Below are 22,199 nucleotides of genomic sequence, written 5' to 3'. Positions count from 1 at the left end.
AGATTTGATTCAGGAGCTTAAGGTAAAGGAACCCTTTGGAGACAGTGATCAAAACAGGATAGAATTCACCCTGCTGATTGAGAGGGAGAGCTAAAGACAGATTTATTACAGTGGAGTAAAGGGAATTACCGAGGCATGAGAGAGGAGCCGGCCAAAGCTGATTGGAAGGTGACGTGAGCAGGGATGACAGCAGGAGTTTCTGTAAGCAATTCCGAAGATGCAGTATAGATAAATCACAAAGATTAAGTAGTATTCTAAACGGTGGATGGACTACGTCTCATGTGTAGAACGAGGTAGCTGAACAGAAGGTGCAGGCATTAGTGATAATCTCTCAAGAATCACTACATTCTAGTTTCCAAGGATTGGAAAATTGCAAATACCACTCCACCCATCCAAGAGGGGAGGACAGAAGAAGAAAGAAAATTATAGGCTAGATTCCTGACCTCAGTGGATGGGATGATATTGGAGTCCATTACCATTATTAAGGATGAAGTTTAGAGGTACTTGGAGGTGCATGATAAAATAAACAAAAGGTAGCATGGTTTCCTCAAGTGAAAACCTTGACTTATCTGGTGAAATAAGTCACCATCTGGTGAAATTTGTTGAGGAAATAATAAGCAGGATAGACAAAGGAGTTGCTTACTTGGATTTTCAGAAGTCCTTTAACAAGGTGCTGCACATGAGGCTGCTTACAAAGATAAGAGTCCATGGTATCACAGGAAAAGTATTGACATGGATTGGATGACTGGCAGGAGGAAAAGAGTGGGAATAAAAGGGACCTTTTCCGGCCGGCTGCCAGTGATTAGTGGTGTTCCACAGGGGTTTGTATTGTGACCGCTTCTTTTCACAAATATGTCAACGATTCCGATGATGGAATTGATGGCTTTCTAACCAAGTTTGCAGACAATACAAAGAATAGATGAAGGGACAGGTAACGTTGAATGTTGAGGAAGCAGGCTGTCTATAGAAAAACTTGAACAGATTGTGAGAATAGGTAAAGAAGTGGCAGGTGGAATATAGTGTAGGGAAGTGTATGGTCATGAACTTTGGTAGAAAGAATAAAGGCGCAGAATATTTTCTAAACAGGGAGAAAATTCACTAACAGAGGTGCAAAGGGATTTGGGAGTCATTGTGCAGGATTTCCTAAAGATTAACTTGTAGGTTAAGACAGTGGTAAGTAAGGCAAATACAATGTTAGCGTTCATTTTGAGAAGACTAGAACGTAAGAGTAAGGATGCTGAGGCTTTAAGGTATTACTCAGATTGGAGTATTAGGAGCAGTTTTGGGCCCTTATCTAAGAAAAGGTGCACTGACTTCGGAATGTCCAGGGCTGGTTCATAAGAATAATTCCAGGAATGAAAGAGTTAATAAGGCATGTTTGAAGGCTCTGGTCTTGTACTTGCTGCAGTTTAGAAAAATGAAGGGGGGCTCATTGAAACCTATCAAATTTTGAAAATTCCTAGAGGGAGTGGATGTAGTGAGGATGTTTCCTATAGTGGTGTGTCTCGGACCAGAAGGCACGGCCTCAGAATAAAGGGACATGCATTTAGAACAGAGATAAGGAATTTCTGTAGCCAGTCTGTGGAATTCATTGCCACGGACAGCTGTGGAGGTCAAGTCATCGAGTATACTTAAAGTGGAGGATGATAGATTCTTGGTTAGTCAGGGCATCAAAGGTTATGGGGAGAAGGCAGGAGTATGGGGTTGAGAGGAATAATAAAACAGCCATGATAAAATGGTGGAACAGATGCGATACACCATGGCCTAATTCTACTCCAATGTCTTAAACAACAGAAAGCCTCCTGATATGAAGAAAAATGTTTCTTTAAAAAGAGTACAATCATAGAATAATTGTTTGTGTTACACAAGGTGATCTCAGAAACTGCTGATTGCCTAGGACTTTTCATGCATAAGTCTCCAGATTTTAGAAAAGGATGCAAAAAACAAAAAAGATCCAGTGAGCAGTAGGTACATGGGCAAAGATGACTTTTTAAACGAGAGAGGTTAGAGAATGGCCAGACTGATTCAAGCTGACAGGAAGGAAACAGTAATTCTAAGAACCACATGTTACAACAGTGGTGTGCAGAAGATCACACTGGGTTCCACTACTATATGTAATGAAGTAGCCTGAGTGTAGAACAGCACAGGACTGGAAAGGCTATTCTGCCATGGATGTTGTGCCAGTCTTGATTCCAATTTATATTAAATCCTCTCCTATGTATTATCTATATCCTGCTTTCCCTTCAGATTCACAAGTCTATCCAGAAGCTTCCAACTCCTCCACACTGCCCGATTCCACTCCCATCCCTGGTAACTTATTCCAGGAACCTGCTACACTGTAATAAACGTGCCAAACTCATCACCTTTACACTTCCCCTCACTAACCTTAAAAGCATGTCCACTCATGTTTGACACTGCTACCCCGGGAAAAAGATTCTGTCTACCGCAACCCTGTCCCTCAATTTTAAAAACCTTTCTCAGGTCTCCCCTTAGCCTCTGACGCTCTAGGGAGAGCAACCAACACTTATTTAACCTTTCTTATAAGCTCATCTCCTCTAATCCAGACAGCACCCTGATAAATCTCTTTTGCACGCTTTCCAGTCTCCACATCCTTCATATAATGAAGTGACCAGAACTGTACTCAATATCCCAAGTGTAGGCTGATTAAAGTTTGAAATAGCTACAGTATGGTTTTGTTATTCTGATACTCAACACCCTTACAAATGGTGGCAAGATTGCCATAAACCTTCTTTACGAACTTATACACTTGTGTTCCTACTTTCACTGAACTATAGATGTGGATCTCAAGATCCCTCCGTACTTCAATGCTATTAGGGGTTGACGATTAACTGTATACTTTCTTCTTTCATCTGACTTCTGACAATACCTCATGCTTGGCCAGATGTTTGGGTGGTTGGTGGGTGGGTGAGTGTGTGCGTGCACACGCATATTTTTTTAAAAATCCTTAAAGATAATGGCCAATGTCCAAAGCACGATTAGGTATTCTCTTAGTTTTGAAAGGGAAAAAATACTTCATGTTTTTCTAAAGGTACATTTCGAAGTTTTTGCCTCCAGTTTCTATGTCCAATAGTAGACAGAAAACCTGGTCTTTCATATACGGCTAACGTCAGTGCACAGAAGAAATGGCATAGGATAACGGCTCCTTTAGATGACCAGGAGGGATTTCAGAAAGAGCGAATACAAATCAGACCCCCCAATCTACTTGAAGAAACTGAAAATTCTGCCTAAAGCCATCTCACAAGGCACTGACTGATAAAGCATACAGAGGGTAGCACATTTGATTAATGGTGTTTATTGTGTTAGTGATTACCAACAAAGCAGTACTGCACACACAATAATGGACTACAGTACTGAAGTTATAGGGGAATGAAACAAAGTATCCAATACTTCTGCTCTTTTATCAAAATGTATGTAAAACATGTGCATCTAACCGACTGGGTTACAACACCTGTACAAAAGTTTATTAGTATAGAACAAGGTTTACTTTAAGAGGAGCTACCAGGACAAATTTACAGATCCACTAGTTAAATACAGCATAGTGACTACATTAAATAATACACAAACAACAGGAATTCTGTAGATGCTGGAAATTCAAGCAACACACATCAAAGTTGCTGGTGAACACAGCAGGCCAGGCAGCATCTCTAGGAAGAGGTACAGTCGACGTTTCAGGCCGAGACCTTTCATCCTGACCTGACCAACTTTGATGTGTGTTGCTTAAATAATACACCAAGGCTTTCAGATCATTCAGTTCCCAAACAGTGCAAAAAGCCTATCTTTTGTAATAAATCTCATTTACACACACACATTTCATGTAAACACAATTCTCTGCTCCTTTCCTTTGAGTGTACCACTCACCCACCTTAGGAACAATTTAGTGGTCAATTAACCTACGAGTAGATTTTTGGAATGTATGAATAAATCAGAGCACTCAAATGAAACTCACACAGGTTGTGGAGAGAGCTTGCAAACATCACAGAGGCAGTCCCAAAAGTCAGGATTGAATGAACTGTTGGATTTATACAGCAGCAACTTAACTAGCTGCCCCTCACTCTACTGCATCTGTGCCATATTTAACACCAGGAAAAAGTGACTGTTCAAAACTCAAGAGCCGTGTACCTTTCTTCCTATGGCTCCATTTGGTTTTTTTGGCGGTGGCGGCTCAAATATCCTTTGTTGCTGTTGGGGTGGAAGCGTGGAATAAAGAGGAATGATCTTGATGTCTCCAACTTCAGGTCCGAGGTCATCAATCTCTCGTTTTATCCTTTTACAAGCTTCATCAATTTCCTGTAAGAATAGTAATAAATTCCAAGGTTATATCCCAAGTAGAATGAGGCTTTTCCTTGCTCACCCAAAATGTAAAACACAATAAATATCCTGGTGTACATCTGGGAATTTAGGTCCACACAGAGACAACATCTTGACAAAAGCCACAGTGCTAGTAGGCTATTGTAACTCAAAGTCACCAGTTAGTTTAACTGTACAATATTTGCTTGAAAATGTCGAGCAAATTCTACATTTTAATTAATGGAAATTTGAACCTAGTCTCCAAGAGATTTGAAATAAACTGCTAGATTATAAACTGCTCGATTCTTCCACTCCCCTCCACTAGTGGAAAATAAAACTGTTAGCTGAAAACATTCCTTGCTGAGAATTAATATAGTACTTTAAACTAATCACTTCAAATATTAAATGTCGAGGCAGTTAATAGAATCAAATTGTAATAAAGATAAAAGAAAAATACATCCAAATATTTGCAATTACTTCACCACACCTTGGTCCAATTCCAACCCACCCCCTCCAAATGCTCTGCTCTCCACTCCCTCCACACCAATCCTCACCTTACTATAAAACCCGCTGATAAGGGGGGCGCTGTTGTTGTCTGGCATACTGACCTCTACCTTGCCGAGGCGCAGCAACAACTTGCTGATACCTCCTCTTACTTACCCCTTGTTCATGACCCCACCAAGGAGCACCAGGCCATTGTCTCCCACACCATCAACAACCTTATCATCTCTGGGGATCTCCCATCCACTGCTACCAACCTTATAGTTCCCACACCCTACCCAAGATCCACAAACCTGCCTGTCCAGGTAGACCCATCGTCTCAGCTTGCTCCTGCCCCACCGAACTCATTTCTGCGTACCTCGACACTGTTTTATCCCCACTTGTTCAATCCATTCCCACCTATGTTCCTGACACTTCTCACACTCTGGATATTTTCAATGATTTTAAGTTCCCTGGCCCCCACCGCCTTATTTTCACCATGGATGTCCAGTCCCTATATACCTCCACCCCCCACCAGGAAGGTCTCAAAGCTCTCCACTTCTTTTTGGATTCCAGATTTAACCAGTTCCCCTCTACCACCACTCTCCTCTGTCCAGTGGAATTCATCCTTACTCTTAATAATTTCTCCTTTGGCTCCTCCCACTTCCTCCAAACTAAAGGTGTAGCCACGGGCACCCATATGGGTCCTAGCTATGCCTGCCTTTTTGTTAGCTTTGTGGAACAGTCCATGTTCCAAGCCTATACTGGTATCCGTCCCCCACTTTTCCTTCGCTACATCGACGACTGCATTGGCGCTGTTTCCTGCACGCATGCTGAGCTCGTTGACTTCATTAACTTTGCCTCCAACTTTCACCCTGCCCTCAAATTTACCTGATCCATTTCCGACACTCCCCCGCTTTCTTGATCTTTCTGTCTCTATCTCTGGACACAGTTTATCTACTGATGTCTACTATAAGCCTACCGACTCTCACAACTACCTGGACTATTCCTACTTCCCACCCTATCTCTTGCAAAAATGCCATCCCCTTCTCGCAATTCCTCCATCTCCGCCGCATCTGCTCTCAGGATGTGGCCTTTCATTCCAGGACGAAGATGTCTTCCTTTTTTAAAAAAAAGGGGCTACCCTTCCTCCACCATCAACTCTGCCCTCAAACTCATCTCTCCTATTTCACGCACATCTGCTCTCACCCCATCCTCCTGTCACCCCACTAGGGATAGGGTTCCCCTTGTTCTCACCTACCACCCCACCAGCCTCTGGGTCCAACATATAATTCTCCGTTACTTCCGCCATCTCCAATGGAATCCCACAACCAAGCACATCTTGCTCCCTACACGACTCCCTTATCCATTCGTACCCCCCCATCCCTTCCCACCGATCTCGTTCCCGGCACTTATCCTTGTAAGCAGAACAAGTGCTACACATGCCCTTCCACTTCCTCCCTTACCACCATTCAGGGACCCAGACAGTCCTTCCAGGTGAGGCGACACTTCACCTGTGAGTTGGCTGGTGTGATGTACTGCGTCCAGTGCTCCCGGGGTGCCCTTCTATATATTGATGAGACCCGATGCAAACTGGGAGACCATTTCGCTGAACACCTACGCTCTGTCTGCAGGATCTCCCAGTGGCCACACATTTTAATTCCACGTCCCATTCCCATTCTGATATGCCTATCCATGGCCTCCTCTACTGTCAAGATGAAGCCACACTCAGGTTGGAGGAACAACACCTTGTATTCCGTCTGAGTAGCCTCCAATCTGATGAGATGAACACTGGCTTCTCTAGCTTTCGTTAATGCCCCTCCTCCCATTCTTACCCTATCCCGTATTTATTTATTATTATTTTTTTCCTTTTTTCTCTCTCTGTCCCTCTCACAATTACTCCTTGCCTGCTCTCCATCTTCCTCTGGCGCTCCCCTCCCCCTTTCTTTCTCCGTAGGCCTCCCGTCCCATGATCCTCCCCCTTCTCCAGCTTTGTATCCCTTTTGCCAATCAACTTTCCAGATCGGAGCTCTAACCCTCCCCCTCCTGTCTTCTCCTATCATTTTGGATCTCCCCCTCCTCCTCTCAAATCTCTTACTATCTCCTCTTCCAGTTAGTCCTGACGAAGGGTCTCAGCCCGAAACGTCGACTGTGCTTCTTCCTATAGATGCTGTCTGGCCTGCTGCGTTCACCAGCATCTTGTGTGTGTTGCTTAACCCCTTATTGGTTCTTTTTTTGCTTAATTAAATATTTTAAGAACTAAATATACTTAAAAAATATTACTACTGAGCTACAGCGCAGAATAGCAACCCTCCCCCCCCCCCCCCCCACAGCTCTTCAAGCCATGCAGCCCAGCAATCGCCGAATTTAGTCCTGGCCAAAACACAAACAACTTACTATGTCCAATTAACCTACCAACCACTAAGCCTTTGGACTGTGGGAGGAAACCAGAGCACCCAAAAGAAACACACACAGTCATGGGAAGAACATACAAACTCCTTGTAGGCAGAGGCAGGAATTGAACCCAAGTCGCCTGTACTATAAAACATTGTGCCAACCACCATGCTACACACACACACACACACACACACACATTAAGAATCACCCACCATGCCTCTGTGACCCTAGACAATAAATTACATTTGTACTGCTGTCATCATTAAATAGACATCTGACTCCAACTTCATATACAGGAACATCCCACCATGCAATCAAGAATGATCATTCTTGATTTAGGTTGAGTTTTTAAAAAAATAGTTATTTGTTAGATTGAAGAATATCCCTTTTGCTCACTGGATTATATGTTGCTGTATTTTACATCCACTTGGACAGGTGGCTAGGATTAACATTTTCAGTTTAACATTTCATCCAAAAGGTGGCAGTACCCACAATCGAGTAAATCACTCAGCCACAGTTCAGGAGTGACCAAAATCTACAATCTGAAATATTATGTTGGAAATGTAACAATTGAGCGAAACACATTTACAGAGTTCCCATAACAGGAAATATACTGATTGCTCAGAGAACTCTTACATGTGTTGACATCAAATACAATAAACTTTCCACTAATACATGCATTTTGGGTTTGGATGTTCTAGACAGGCATACTGCTTGGACAAGAATAGCAGCTACTGAAGTTGGCTGCAAATGTGCAGGAACAATACCACATCATGTTGCAGTTAAGCTACTGGACAGTTTATTCTTGTGCAGGATACAGGTTTTTAATGACAACTCAATATTCAGGCCAATAGTCATAGAAAAGAGCAGCACAGAAACAGACCCTTTGGCTCATCTAGTCTGTGCCAAACCATTTAAATGGTCTACTGCCATCTACCTGCACTGGGACCATAGCCCTCCATATCCCTACCATCCATGTATATATCCAAACTTCTCTTAAGTGTTGAAACTGAGCTGGTGTGTACACTGGCAGCTTGTTCCACACTCTCATGACCCTTTGAGTGACGCTTCCATTCATGTTCCCCTTAAAATTTTTCACTTTTCACCCCTAATCCATGATCTCTAGTTGTAGTCCACCTAATCTCACTGGAAGAAGCCTGCTTACATTGATCCCATCTATACTTCTCATAATTTTGAAAACGGCTATCAAATCTCCCCTTAATCTTCTACCTCCAGTCCCGGTACTTTCTCTGTACTCTTTCAACCCTATTTACATCTTTTCTGTAGGTAGGTAGGTGACAAAACTGCATATAATACTATAAATTAGGCTTCACCAATGTCCTATACAATTTCAATATCACATCCCATCTTCTGAACTCAGTGCCAAAAGTTCTTTTTACAATCCTATCTACCTGTGCCACAACTTTAAATGAATTATGGACATGTATTCTCAGATCCCTTTGTTCTACCAGACTCCTCAGTGCCCTACTGTTCACTGTGCAAGACTTACAAAGTACAACACATCACACTTCTCTGCATTAAGTTCCATCTGCCATTTTACAGCTTTAAGTTCCTCAGGGTCAATATCATAAATGACCTGACTTGGTCCAACCAAGCAGAGTTCACTGCCAAGAAGGCCCACCAGCGCCTTTACTTCCTGAGAAAACTAAAGAAATTTGGCCTGTCCCCTAAAACCCTCACTAATTTTTATAGATGCACCGTAGAAAGCATTCTTCTAGGGTGCATCACAGCCTGGTTTGGAAGTTGCCCTGTCCAAGACCGAAAGAAGCTGCAGAAGATCGTGAACATGGCGCAGAACATCACAGAAACCAGTCTTCCGTCCCTGGACTCACTTTACACCACACGCTGTCGGAGCAATGCTGCCAGGATAATCAAGGACAGGACCCACCTAGCCAACACACTTTTCCTCCCTCTTCCCTCCGGGAGAAGGCTCAGGAGCTTGAAGACTCGTACGGCCAGATTTGGGAACAGCTTCTTTCCAACTGTGTTAAGACAGCTGAACGGATTCTGACCCGGATCTGGGCCGTACCCTCCAAATATCCGGACCTGCCTCTCGTTTTTTTTTCGCACTACCTTACTTTCCATTTTTCTATTTTCTATTTATGATTTATAATTTAAATTTTAAATATTTACTAATTTTTACTATGTTTAGTATTTTATTATTTAGTATTTGTAATCCAGGGAGCAGGAAGCGCAGAATCAAATATCGCTGTGATGATTATATGTTCTAGTATCAATTGTTTGGCGACAATAAAGTATGTTTCCAGCTGGTCCAGATTCCGCTGCAAGCTCTGATATAGTCTCCCTCGCTGTCTACTACACTCCCAATCTTGGTGTCATCTACAAATTTGCTGATTCAGTTAACCACATCATCCAGATCATTGACATAGATGACAAACACTTGGCACAGGACTCCAGAGTGGCAACTATCAACTAGCACTCTCTGGCTTCTCCCACAAAGCCAATATCCAATCGAATTTACTACCTCATCTTGAATGTTGAGCAACTGAACTTTTTTCACCAATCCTTCCATGCAAGACTCTGTCAAATGCCTTGCTAAAATCCATGAAGACAACATCCACTGCCTTGCCTTCATCAACTTCCTGGTAACTTCTTTGAAAAATTCTACAAGATTGGTTAGACATGACCTACCATGCACGAAGGCATACTGACCATCTCTATCCAAATACTCACATCCAGTCCCTTAAAATACCTTCCAATATCTAACCCACTACTAATGGTCTATAATTTCCTGGTTTATTTTTAGAGCCTTTCTTACACAGCGGAACATCATCAGCTATCTTCCAATCCTCTAGTACCTCACCTGTCACTAAGGATGATTTAAATGTCTCTGCTAGTGCCCCTGGAATTGCCTCCCAGTGGGTCTGAGGGAACACCTTGTCAGATGCTGAGGATTTATCTACCCTAATCCGCCTCAAGACAGCAAACACCTCCTCCTCTGTAATTCGTACAAGGTCGATGAAGTTGGTGCTGCTTTGCTTCATTTCTGTGGACTGTCTCCTGAGTAAACATAGATGCAAAAAAAAACAATTTACGATCTCCCCCATCTCCTTTGGTTCCACGCATAGATCACCATTCTGATCTTTCAGAGGTCCAACTTTGATCCTTGCAATCCTTTGCTCTAAACATATCTATAGAACCCCTTAGGATTCTTCTTCACCTTGTCTGCAAGGGTAACCTCATACCTTCTTTTAGAACTCCTGATTTCCTTCAAGTATTCTCTTGCATTTCTTATTCATCGTAACAACCTCACTTTTTCCTTCCTGCCGATACCTGCTATTCACATCTTTCTTTCCTTAACCAGGGCCTCAATCACTTGAAAACCAAGTTTCCCTAAACCTGTTACCTTTACCTTTTACTCTGACAGCATAAAAAATTTCACTTTTGAAGACCTCCCTCTTAGCAACTACACCTGTCCCAATCGACATTTGCCTATGGCCTTTCTCCAATTTAGAATCTCAAGCCAGGGATCAACCTATCTTTTTATATACTTACCTTGAAACTAATGGCATTATGATCACTAGATGAAAGTTATTCTTCACACAAACTTCTATCACCTGTCCTAATAGCAGATCAGTATTGCACACTTTCTCATTGGGATTACTACAGTTTAAGGAAACTTTTCTAAACACATTTGATAAACTCTATCCCATCTCGTCATTTTACAGTATGGGAGTCCCAGTCAATATGTGAAAAGTTAAAATCACCTACGACAACAACCTATGCACAAAGGCCAGAGTCACCTCTACTTCCTGAGGAGACTGAGCTCCCTTGGAGTATGCAGGCCTCTCCTTCACATGTTCTACCAGTCTGCTGATGCCAGTACAATCTTCTATGCGATGGTGTGCTGTGGCAATGGCATCACATGGGTGATGCCAACAGGCTCAATAAACTGATTAGAAAGGCTGGCTCTATTATAGGAGTCAAACTGGACACACTGGAAGCTGTAGCAGAACAAAGGCCTCTATGGAAAATCCTGGCAATTTTGGACAATGTTACTCACCCTCTGCATGCCACCTTGGCTGAACAGAGGAGCTGAACTAGTAATAGACAAAGACAACTGTGCTGCTCCAAAGAGCCCCAATGAGGTTATTCTTACCCTCAACCATTAGGCTTTACAATGAGTCAACCTATAGCCAGAGAAGTGATGAATCCCACCCCCCCCGCCCCCAACCATTAGACTATTTGAAACAACTTTTTTTTTATTCTTTCTTACTTTTCTTCTAATATTTCTACATTTGTGTATCTATATTTATACACAAACACTTCTTGTGCTACTGTGACACCGTAATTTCCTTTGGGATCGATAAAATATCTATCCAAGTTATGTTTCTCTCTACAAATTTGTACCTCTGAATCCCACAGATTTTTGGGTGGTCTGTAATATCAACCCATTAACATGATCATAACTTTCGTATTTCTCATAATGCCTCACTAATCAAGTTCTCCAGTCCATCCTAACAGAGCACCCAGAATTTTGAGCTGCTAGTCCTGCCCCTCCTGCATCCACATCTCACTAATGGCTACAATATCATAATGATAGTGTTGATCCATGCCCTGAGCTCTCCTGCTTTTCCTACAATACTTCTTGCACTGAAATATACAGAGCTCAGGATATTAGTCACGCCATGCTCAACCCTTTTATTCCTGACTTTGTCTTCATCCGCCTCCACAACCTCTCCACCATCTGTTCTGGCACTCTGGTTCCCAACCACTAACAACTCTAGTTTAAACCCCATGCCCCTCCCCCTCTAGGATATCAGTCCCTTCCAGTTCAGGTGCAAACTATCTCTTGTGTACAGTACCACATTCCCTGGAAAAGATCCCAATGATCCAAAAAATCTGATGTCCTCCCTCCTACACCATCTCCTTAGCCACATGCTAAACTGTAAATCTTCCTATGTTTGGCTTCACTAGCATGTGGCATGGGTAGCAATCCTGAGATCACAGCCCTGGAGGCCCTGCCCTTCAACATAGCACCTAACTCCATGAACTCACTTTGTAGAACCTCGTCACTCTTCCTACCCATGTCATTGATCCCGACATGGACAACAACCTCTCCTTAGCTGCTCACCTTCTCACTTAAGAATGCTGAGGATATCCTGAACCCTGACATCCAGGAGGCAACATACCATCGGGAATCTCATTCTCATCCACAGAACCCCTCTTCTGTACCCCTCACTAACAAGTCCCCAATCACCCCAACTCGCCTCTTTTCTCCCCCTTCCCTTCTGAGTCACAGAACCAGACTCAGTGCCAGACACCTGACCGCAGTGATTGCTTCTGCTAGGTCACCTCCCTGCTCCCCCCCACCCCCAACCCAGCACCTGTTGTTGAGGGCGATGGCCACAGGGGTACCCTGCACTGGCTGGTTAATCCCTTTCCCCTTCCTGAATGTTGCCCAGTTTTCTGTGTCCTGCACCTTGGGTGTAAATACCTCTCTGTATGTCCTATGTATCACCTGCTCAGCCTCCCGAATGATCTGGAGTTCATTCAGTTCCAGTTCCAACTCCAACTCCAACTCCTTAATATGGAGTGTTAGAAGCTGCAGCTGAATGCTCTTCTCTTAGTCGTCATGGACACTGGAGGTCCCCCTGCCTTCCCACATCCCTCAAGAGGAGCATTCAACTAGCGGCTGACATCCCTAGTGTTCTAACTGAGCAAATATAAAGAAGGAAAAGGTGGGGGGTAGGGTGTCTCTGCGTCTCACACACACAGAATCTACCCAAAGCTTTTCGTTTTCTCTCAAGCCTCTCCTGGCTGAAGCCTCAGGAGAGCTCAAGTCTAAAACTCCCCATTCTAACTCTGTCCACTCCAACAATGGCTGCTACACTTGCCCCTGCCTTTTTATTTGTTCTTGCTGATCAATCCTGATCACTGCTCAATACACTAGACTGCCGCAAGTCACTGTCTTATCTACTCAATCGGCGAATCTGAGTGGACTACGTATTGTCAGGCTTCAGATCTCCAATTGATTTCTCCATTAATTTGTTTGGCACAACACAGACTGACGGGCCTATTCCTGCTTCACGTTCTAAAGTTCAGGTTAGTCACCTCAGCAGCAAGAATGCGGCTGAACTGGCCTGCTGCCTCAGTCATAGCTATCCCTTCTTGAGATATAATTACAATCAAATCCCAATGTGCAAATTTGAATCATGGTCAAAAATAATTTTAAAAGTGGTACCAATCAAACAGTTGGGTTGTCATAAAGGCAATTAGTTTATGAATATCCTTTTGTGGAAGGAAACATACAGTTGTTAAATTTATTGATGGAATCTCTAAGCATTTGACAGGACTGATGCATTCCAGTAGCAAGATAACATTTCACAAACACAAGCTGTATGACATATGCAAAAATACTTCAGGGCTTGACGGCAAAAAGCAGTACTCTAAAAATTATTACTTTTCTTAAAGAATCATCAGAAAAAAGATTTTTAGGCAAGCATCCCACCTTCTAGATCTGCATCACATTCCAGGTCAGAGTGGGGTACAACGAATGCTTTCAATTCACTGGTTGGTTCTCAAGTCTTTGGCTAAAAGTACTAACCTTTGAACTGAACTACATACATTCGCTCTTATATAAAAAAAACCTAGTCCAAAAAAAACAATAATTAACTTGTGAAAGTTACAAAATCCTTTGAAATTGTACCATTAATGTAGCTGATGTTATGCAAGCAGTTGAATGCCCAATGTTTAGGTAATTATTTACAGCTCTGGGTACAGTTAAGAGAATAACAATTTGTGGATCAGAAAACCATCAATTTTGACCTCATTTGATACAGTGAAGTCAATATTGAGATTAGTGGCAACTGGGCAGACAAGTTCATCTGGAAGATGGGGAGAAATTGGCAATTTTTTCTCTATTCTTTGGTTGTGTGGGTCTGGAAAATTCTGCCTAATGGAGGTAGAAACCACCTTCTCCTTTTAAAATGTACTGAGAAGCTCTTGAATATGGTGTAACTTACAAGGTAAAGGACCAGTGTTAAATGCTCTCCTATCTATTGTAAACATCTATGGTTCTGCAATCCTAGAGAAGGAAAACAGAATTTTTATGACTGACCTCCAACACAACAGCACCTGCTCAACATCAGAATATTTGCAAGGATGGCCGAGTCGGCTGTGAAAAATATCTGCCAATATTCCCCAATGAAGCTCACACAGAGAATACTCATTCAGATGAGGAACATCTTGTGCCCAGAGAACTGCATGTACGTCAGCATGAGTCATTGGGATTAGCAAGCAAAAAAAAATTATAGAAAGTGGACAGCAAAATAAAAATCTTATCAAGTTGCAAGTCAAATTTCAAAAATGCAGAACACTGCAACTTTGGCAATGCATGAACATATTAAGACTGCTAATGATTCAAGTATCTTGTGAATAAATGTTTAACCTAATTTCACACAAATGAACATCTTTCCATGACTGCAACACTGTTTCCTCTTCATCCCTCTCCTTCATTTAATTCAAGGGTTAATTTAGAACACTGAATTTATGGTATATTAAGAGGAAACATCTAAAAACACTTCAGGCAATTAGCCAGTGCGTGATGAAGTGACATACAAATGTATAAATAGTAACTCTACAAATTACTTAGCAAAATTCTCTATCACAGACACATGCAAGCAACCAAATTTTTGCTTGTGCAATATAGATTCAAAAGATTTCTGGTACTAGAATTAGTCTTGTAAACCTGCACTATGTATTATGTGAATGTACATCAGCAAACCAGCAACAAAAATAATCCCACACCATTACCATTATTTTACCAAAGGGTTTTAAAACTACATGAAATATTTAATATACTTTAATAATAGAACTACTGTTTTATAATGCCATGGTACACAGCAATAATACTGGGTAGTTTTTACTATTGGTACAGGTTCCAGGGGATTATGGATTTTAAGTTGCTCCAAAAAAACAGATTTTTTTAAAACATCAGTGCCATTGAATTAAATTCATTTTATTCAGATTTCATGAAGTTTCAAGTTATTCATTTTTCAATTTAAATTTACATGTACAAACTGATTTTATGAACAAAATTGGCTTTCCTAAAGTATTCCTGAAATCTGATTTCATAAAAATAGACATTGCAATTTAAAAGAGATCTAAGGGACACGTTTTTCACATAGAAGGTTACGTTTATTTGGAAAATCTGTCAGAAGGGGTGGTAGAGGCAGGTACAATCACAATGTTTAAAAGACGTTTAGGCAGTATCTTAAATTGGTAAGGCATAGAGACTTAAATACAAGTTAAATGCAGGGAAGTGAGATTAGCACAGATAAGCACTGTAGTCAGCAAGGACAGGGTGGGCCTAATATGCCTATTTGTGTGCTGAATTATTTTATTATTCTAGGAATGTTTGAATATGTAAATTGTATTGAACTGCTATTATATAAACTCAGAAAATGCTGCAGTACACCAGAAGATCAATTTGCCCAGTTTTATGGTAGAGCCATAAACGTAGTTCCATTTCCTGGGCCCATCATAACCCGAAATGTTAACCGTTTCTCCTCTTTCCGCTGACCCCTGAAACATCAGCTTTGTTTCATTTTCACAGATGGAGCTTGACCTGTTGAATGTTCCCAGCATTTGCTGCTTTTATTTCTATTGCCATAAAACCTTGATTAAGATGATTTCAGTGAAGAATAGAGGGGGATTTTCACATTTAACCTACAAGCAATAGACCATAAATAGTTTATTTGTCTGCACAGAGTTTTCCAACAGATTCAAGCTTTCCATGTACAGGTCGACCTTCACTAATCTGACTACCTGCAATCCGGTTCCTTCGATAATCCAGCATTAATTATGCTTAATGTGATCTTTCTGTAATTCGGCATTTTCACTAATCCGGCACTCCTCAGGTCCCAATGGTGCCAGATTAGTGAAGGTTGACCTGTACTTTAAAATTCTGGTTTAACGTTATAAAATGAAAACAGACAATGCTGGAAAGACTCGTCAAGTCAGGCTGGGAAGATAAATAATTAATGTTTCAAATTGAAGAGCAATGGCTTAATAGTTCCATTTTGAGGTTACCAACAAACTTTGGACATAATGATAAAGTAGTAAAGCATTTCCGTTTCTATCTAGTGCCCACCTTCCCCTTTTGGAGGCCACACACAGAAGTTATAAAGTCAATCAAAGTTTGTTTACCAACTTGCACATATTTAATCAAGTCTTTATCAGTAGTCCCTTCAGTATTATACAAGGGGCATTCTAAATTTCATAACAGGAGACTTTACAGGAGAAACATTTATGATCACAAGCAAACTAAAGTGAGGGCTAATTTTTTTCAAGCAATTCTCCTTCAAGAAATAAGCTACACTATGCCTTTCTAGAAAATGGATGTTCAAAGCTTGAACCTTACATCAAAATGCAACTCCAAACAAACTTATCCCTGCAAGTACTGCATTCACCACCTCCCTCACCTCTATTCACGGTGCCAAACAGTCCTTGCAAGTGAGGCAACACTTCACCTGGAAGTTTGTTGGGATTGTCTACTGTGTCCGGCACTCCCATTGCGACCTCCTTGACATTAGTGAGACTTGATGTAAATTTGGGTACTGCTTTGTTGATCTGCAACAAGCAGCATTTTCCCATGGCCAACCATTTTAATTCCAATCCCAATTCCCATATGTTGGTCCATGGCTTCCACTTCTGCTATAGAAACATAGAAAATAGGTGCAGGAGTAGGCCATTCGGCCCTTCGAGCCTGCACCGCCACTTAGTATGATCATGGTTGATCATCCAACTCAGAACCCTGTACCTGCCTTCTCTCCATACCCCCTGATCCCTTTAGCCACAAGGGCCATATCTAACACCCTCTTAAACATAGCCAATGAACTGGTCTCAACTGTTTCCTGTGGCAGAGAATTCCACAAATTCACCACTCTCTGTGTGAAGAAGTTTTTCCTAATCTCGGTCCTAAAAGGCTTCCCCTTTACCCTCAAACTGTGATCCCTCATTCTGGACTTCCCCAACATCGGGAACAATCTTCCTGCATCAAACCAGTCCAATCCCTTTAGGAATTTATACGTTTCAATAGATCCCCCCTCAATCTTCTAAATTCCAACTAGTATAAGCCTAGTCCATCCAGTCTTTCATCATATGAAAGTCCTGCCATCCCAGGAATCAATCTGGTGAACCTTCTTTGTACTCCCTCTATGGCAAGAATGTCTTTCCTCAGATTAGGGGACCAAAACTGCACACAATACTCCAGGTGTGGTCTCACCAAGGCCTTGTACAACTGCAGTAGTACCTCCCTGCTCCTGTACTCGAATCCTCATTCTGCCTGGGTAGCTTCCAACCCGATGGCACAAACATTGACTTCTCTAACTTCCTGTAATTTCCTTCCCTTTCTCCCGTGGTCCACTCACCTCTCCATCAGATTCTCCGTCTTCAGCCCTTTACCTTTTTCACCTATCAACTCCCAGTTTCTCACTTCATACTCCCTCCCCACCCACAAAGCTTCACTTGTCACCTTCAAACTTGTTATCCTTACCCTCTCCCCATTCTCTTATTTTGGCTTTCCCCCCTTCCGTTCTCATGAAGGAAATCAGCCAGAATTGCCAACAGTTGAATAATGTCCATGGATGCTGTTAAACTTGCTCCAGCATTTTACATGTGTTACTACAAACAAAAATGGCAATTTCCACTGTGGGAAGCTCCTGATAAGCCACTATTGCTTAAATTGTGAGAAATACAACTGCTGATTTTCCAAATTTGGTTTGCAGGTGCAGCAGGCTATCAAGAAGACAAATAGAATGTTGATCTTCATTGCTACAGGGATTAAATTTAAGAGCAGGGAGGCTATACTGCAACTGTACAGGGTACTGGTGGGGCCACACCTGAAGTACCGTGTATAGTTCTGGTCTCCTTACTTGAGGAAGGATACACTGGCTTTGGAGGCAATGCAGAGGAGGATCACCAGGTTGTTTCCAGAGTTGGGGGGGTTAGACTATGAGGAGAGATTGAGTCACCTGGGAACGTACTCACTGGAATACAGAAAAATGAGAGGAGATCCTATAGAAACAAAATTATGAAAGGGATAGATAATGTAGAGGCAGGAAAGTGGTTTCCACAGGCAGGTGATACTAGAATTACAGGACATAGCCTCAAGATTCGGAATAACAGATTTAGGACAGATGAGGAAGAATTGCTTTTCCCAAAGAGTGGTGAATCTGTGGACTTTTCTGCCCACCACTGAAGTAGTGGAGGCTACTTCAGTAAAAATATATTTAAGCAAGGTTTTTGCATAATAGGAGAATTAAAGGTTATGTGGAAAAGGCAGGTAGGTGAAGATGAGTCCATGGCCAGATCAGCCGTGTTCTTACTGAATGGCAGAGCAGGCTCTACGGGCCAGATGGCATACTCCTGCTTTCTTACGTTCTATGTAAATAGCAGTGATAATGGTCAGGAAATTTGTTTCAACAATTTTAAGAATATTGGTCAAGAGTTCACATTTTCTTTCACAAAACACCTTTGATTGCTGCACTAAGAGACAGTATCTCAGCACATATTTGAGTGAGAGCCTATAATTGATGTCACTTTCTGGCATTTGAACTCACAATTTTTAATTCAAAGGTTTTAAATCCTATTAGTTAAGTGAATTGGTATAATATATGGTTAGACTTTTACAGACCATCTTTTTCAACAATTATTAATGCTATTTTCACTTTAGGTGAGGTGTTAACTAGATTTACTCTATGGATGCACAGACATTGGATATAACATTGAAGCAGCAAGAATGAACTGGCATCAGGCTCAATTTTCATTTGAATCCCACTACCAACACAGGGGCTTTGGTAAAAAGACGAAAAGCAGACACAGCTGCAAATATATGTTACTTTCCTGGATTAAAGAGAAACTTCCAAAATTGTGTTAGTCCCAAAATACCATTTATTATCAAGTATAGAGGAATCAAATGATTTGTGCTGGATAGAAAGATACTCAGAATGAACTTACTAAAACACAAGCTCCAATTAGAAATCCTTGGCTCAGAAGTGTTCTTTAAATGTTGGAAGCTATTTTGCCCAGAACATCGGGCTCTTCCTAAGATCTAAAGACCCAGCTATTACAAACTTTAACAAAATACTGATCCTTTATCACTATAGTAACCATAATAATCATGCTATAACACTTCCAATTTTAGGAAAATTTTCTCCCTCGAGAGGTCTTTCCTGAAAATGATTAATATTTGAAGATTAAGTAGGACAGAATGACAATCACAGTTGCAGTGATGCTCCTGATGAAGGTTATCTTTGTTCTGACAAGTCACGATTAATAGGAGTCAATTCATATTGTACCTTCAGGTCATTAACACCAAAAATAGAAGATTTACATCCCCACAGTTAAATCACACTATACTTCTGTCAAGTCAGCCTGTAGGATTTAACACTTTGCTTAAATGAACCAATAATTTGTGGTAATAGAATATTGATTATTGAAAAAATAAATATACAAATCTTAATACAGTGCATTTAAATCCTGATACAATTACCTAATGAAACATCCATCCTGATTAGCAATATACTGAGAAACATGCAGAGACTTGCACATGTGACATGTCCTAATTATAGAACACTAGAAATCTAACTTGCCAATTAAAGATCAAAACAACATTATTTTGAGGCTGAACCAAGCAATACAAATCTAATTAGAATTTGAAGGAGCCAAATCCGCATTCAGTAACAGTGATCTCAGTGCCTGCAAGGAGACAGTAACTGGTCTAATTATTTGGACCCAAATAACTAATTATTTAATCAAATGTTTATTTAATTAGAATGGAGGACTACTGAAATAACAGCTACATGTTACCACATACTGTACTGCATGGATTTACCTCTCATCAGTTTGGTACCTGTTTGGATACAATAGTTGCATGAAAAGATACAAATTTACCAAATTTCCCTAAGCAATCCCAACAATGCTGAGTGCCAAGATGGAGACAGATGAGAGCTTCAACTTGTATGTGTAGACATCACCAACAATTTTCCAAGTAACAAACAACATGGCCAGGAAAGCAAACCAGCAGATCCTCAGAAGGGTAAAGAAATTCAGCATGTCTCCAGTGACATGCCTATTTTAACAGCTGCACCACTGAAGTCAACACTATACATAACGAATAAACTACTGAAGGCATCGTGTCCAGATGCATCACAGATTGGTGAGGCAACTTATCAGCCCAAGACCTGAAAAGATTGCAGAGTTGCAGACACAACCCAGTTCCTAACACAAACCAGCCTCCCCTCTATTAATTTCCACCCCCCTCGTGAAAGCAGCCAACATACTCAAGGACCCTTCCTACCCTGCTCATTCGCTTTTCTCCCTCCCACCTGGTAGAAGATACAAAACCAAAATATACAAAATGCTGGAGGAACTCAGCAGGCCAGGCAGCATCTATGGAAAAGAGTAAACTGTCGACGTTTTGGGCAAGGCCCTTCATCCTCAAGTCCTGAAAGATTTCAGCCCTAAATGTCAGCTGTCTACTCTTCCATAGATGCTGCTTGGCCTGCTGAGTTCCTGCAGCATTTTCAGTGTGTTTCAGAAGATACAAAAAACTTGAGAACACATTACCAGGCACAAGGACCACCTCTATCCTGCTAGTATAAGACATCTAGTATGATAAAGACACATAACGAATGAACTACTTGATCCCTCAGTTTACCTTGTCACAGCCCTTGCACTGTCAACCTGAACTGTTCTTTCTCTGTAATTCTAACACTACATACTGCATTGTTCTTTTTCCCTCTTTTGTACCACCCAATGTACTTACATTTGTGATGATTTGACTGGATGGCATGCAAACAAAACCACAGGTATAATGGGTATTATTGTGATAATATTAACCCACTATCGAGGCAATGGAGGTAGCACATACACTTCCTGGCCAAATCAGTGAGACCACAAAGATAAACTACTACACATGCAACCAAGGACAGTACAAGAGAAAGAAAATTAAGCGGTGTCAGTGAAGATTTACATAAAAATATAATTTTCCAGTTATTTAAAGCTTTCCTGTGGCTTCTATGGGAAGTCTCTCCTATTATGCAAATTTCTTTTAAAATTAACTGTGCAAATTTTTAAGAAAACATTTTCAACACAGGTATACCTATACCTTCTGAACTACACAAACATTCATGTGATCAAGTATTTTATTTAGATACAACCGGTCCTGAGTTTTTTTTTAATCTATTCTTCGGAGCCTTCTAGCACTCTCAAAAGGACAACTGCACTGCATCCTCCTCAGAGAACATTTCCTGCCAATAGATTTCAGAACTGGTTGTACCTTGTGTACACCAAGAGTGGAACAACTAGTGAATACAACATCTGTCATGTGTTACTTGCCACCTCCTAAGGAAATAGCTAATCTGTTTCACTTGAGTGAAATTCCCAAGGCAGTAATGCCACATAAAATTTATTAGCTGTTTGAAATGGATCCACAACATTTTAAGTCAGAAAGAAAGTGTTCAATAAGGTAATCCCCTTTTAGAACTTTGCAAAATAGGAAAATGCAGATATTATTTTGGGAATTCTAGTTTCTGAAATCTAGAGACCAGAGTTCATATCACACCATGATAGCTATGAAATTTGAAGTCAGTTTATCAGCTAGAAATTAATAAAACTATTCATTGGCATGATTATCAGGAAAGCTACAAGGCTGTCATAAAAATGCATTGGGGCTTTTTTCCTAATGCATTTCAGGGGACACCTTGGAGGAGATCTGCCATCCTCAGCCATTCTGTCTAAAGACCCATTGACTGGTTAACTATTAAATAGCAGGAGTGGCCAAGCAAATCACTCAGTTAAAGGGAAAATGCAGATAAGGTAAATGCCACTGGCTTTGTTAGTTTATACCCAGCTCTGAAAATATAAATAGACACAATGAAAATGAAACTGCAATTTGAATAGAATTGCAAATAAAAGGCATTTCAAGTATTAATATTCAATAATCTTTGCTGCTAAGTCATTATACT

The 22,199-nt window shown here is 41.1% G+C and overlaps 1 protein-coding gene across 3 annotated transcripts in view; it reads right to left on the bottom strand.

Annotated features, from left to right (window-relative positions):
• The window catches only part of dhx15 (DEAH (Asp-Glu-Ala-His) box helicase 15), a 127,696-nt gene that overhangs the window by 54,712 nt on the left and 50,785 nt on the right, over positions 1-22,199 (bottom strand). For all 3 annotated transcript variants that reach the window (XM_063043361.1, XM_063043359.1, XM_063043360.1), the window contains exon 6: positions 4,141-4,308. In XM_063043361.1, the coding sequence (XP_062899431.1) occupies positions 4,141-4,308 (168 nt within the window). The remainder of the gene's footprint in view (positions 1-4,140; positions 4,309-22,199) is intronic.

The sequence above is a fragment of the Mobula hypostoma genome, chromosome 3 (genome assembly GCF_963921235.1).
Source record: "Mobula hypostoma chromosome 3, sMobHyp1.1, whole genome shotgun sequence".
NCBI lineage: Eukaryota > Metazoa > Chordata > Chondrichthyes > Myliobatiformes > Myliobatidae > Mobula > Mobula hypostoma.
Note: the sequence above shows the minus strand (reverse complement) of the source record. Positions and strands in the feature narration are given on the sequence as shown.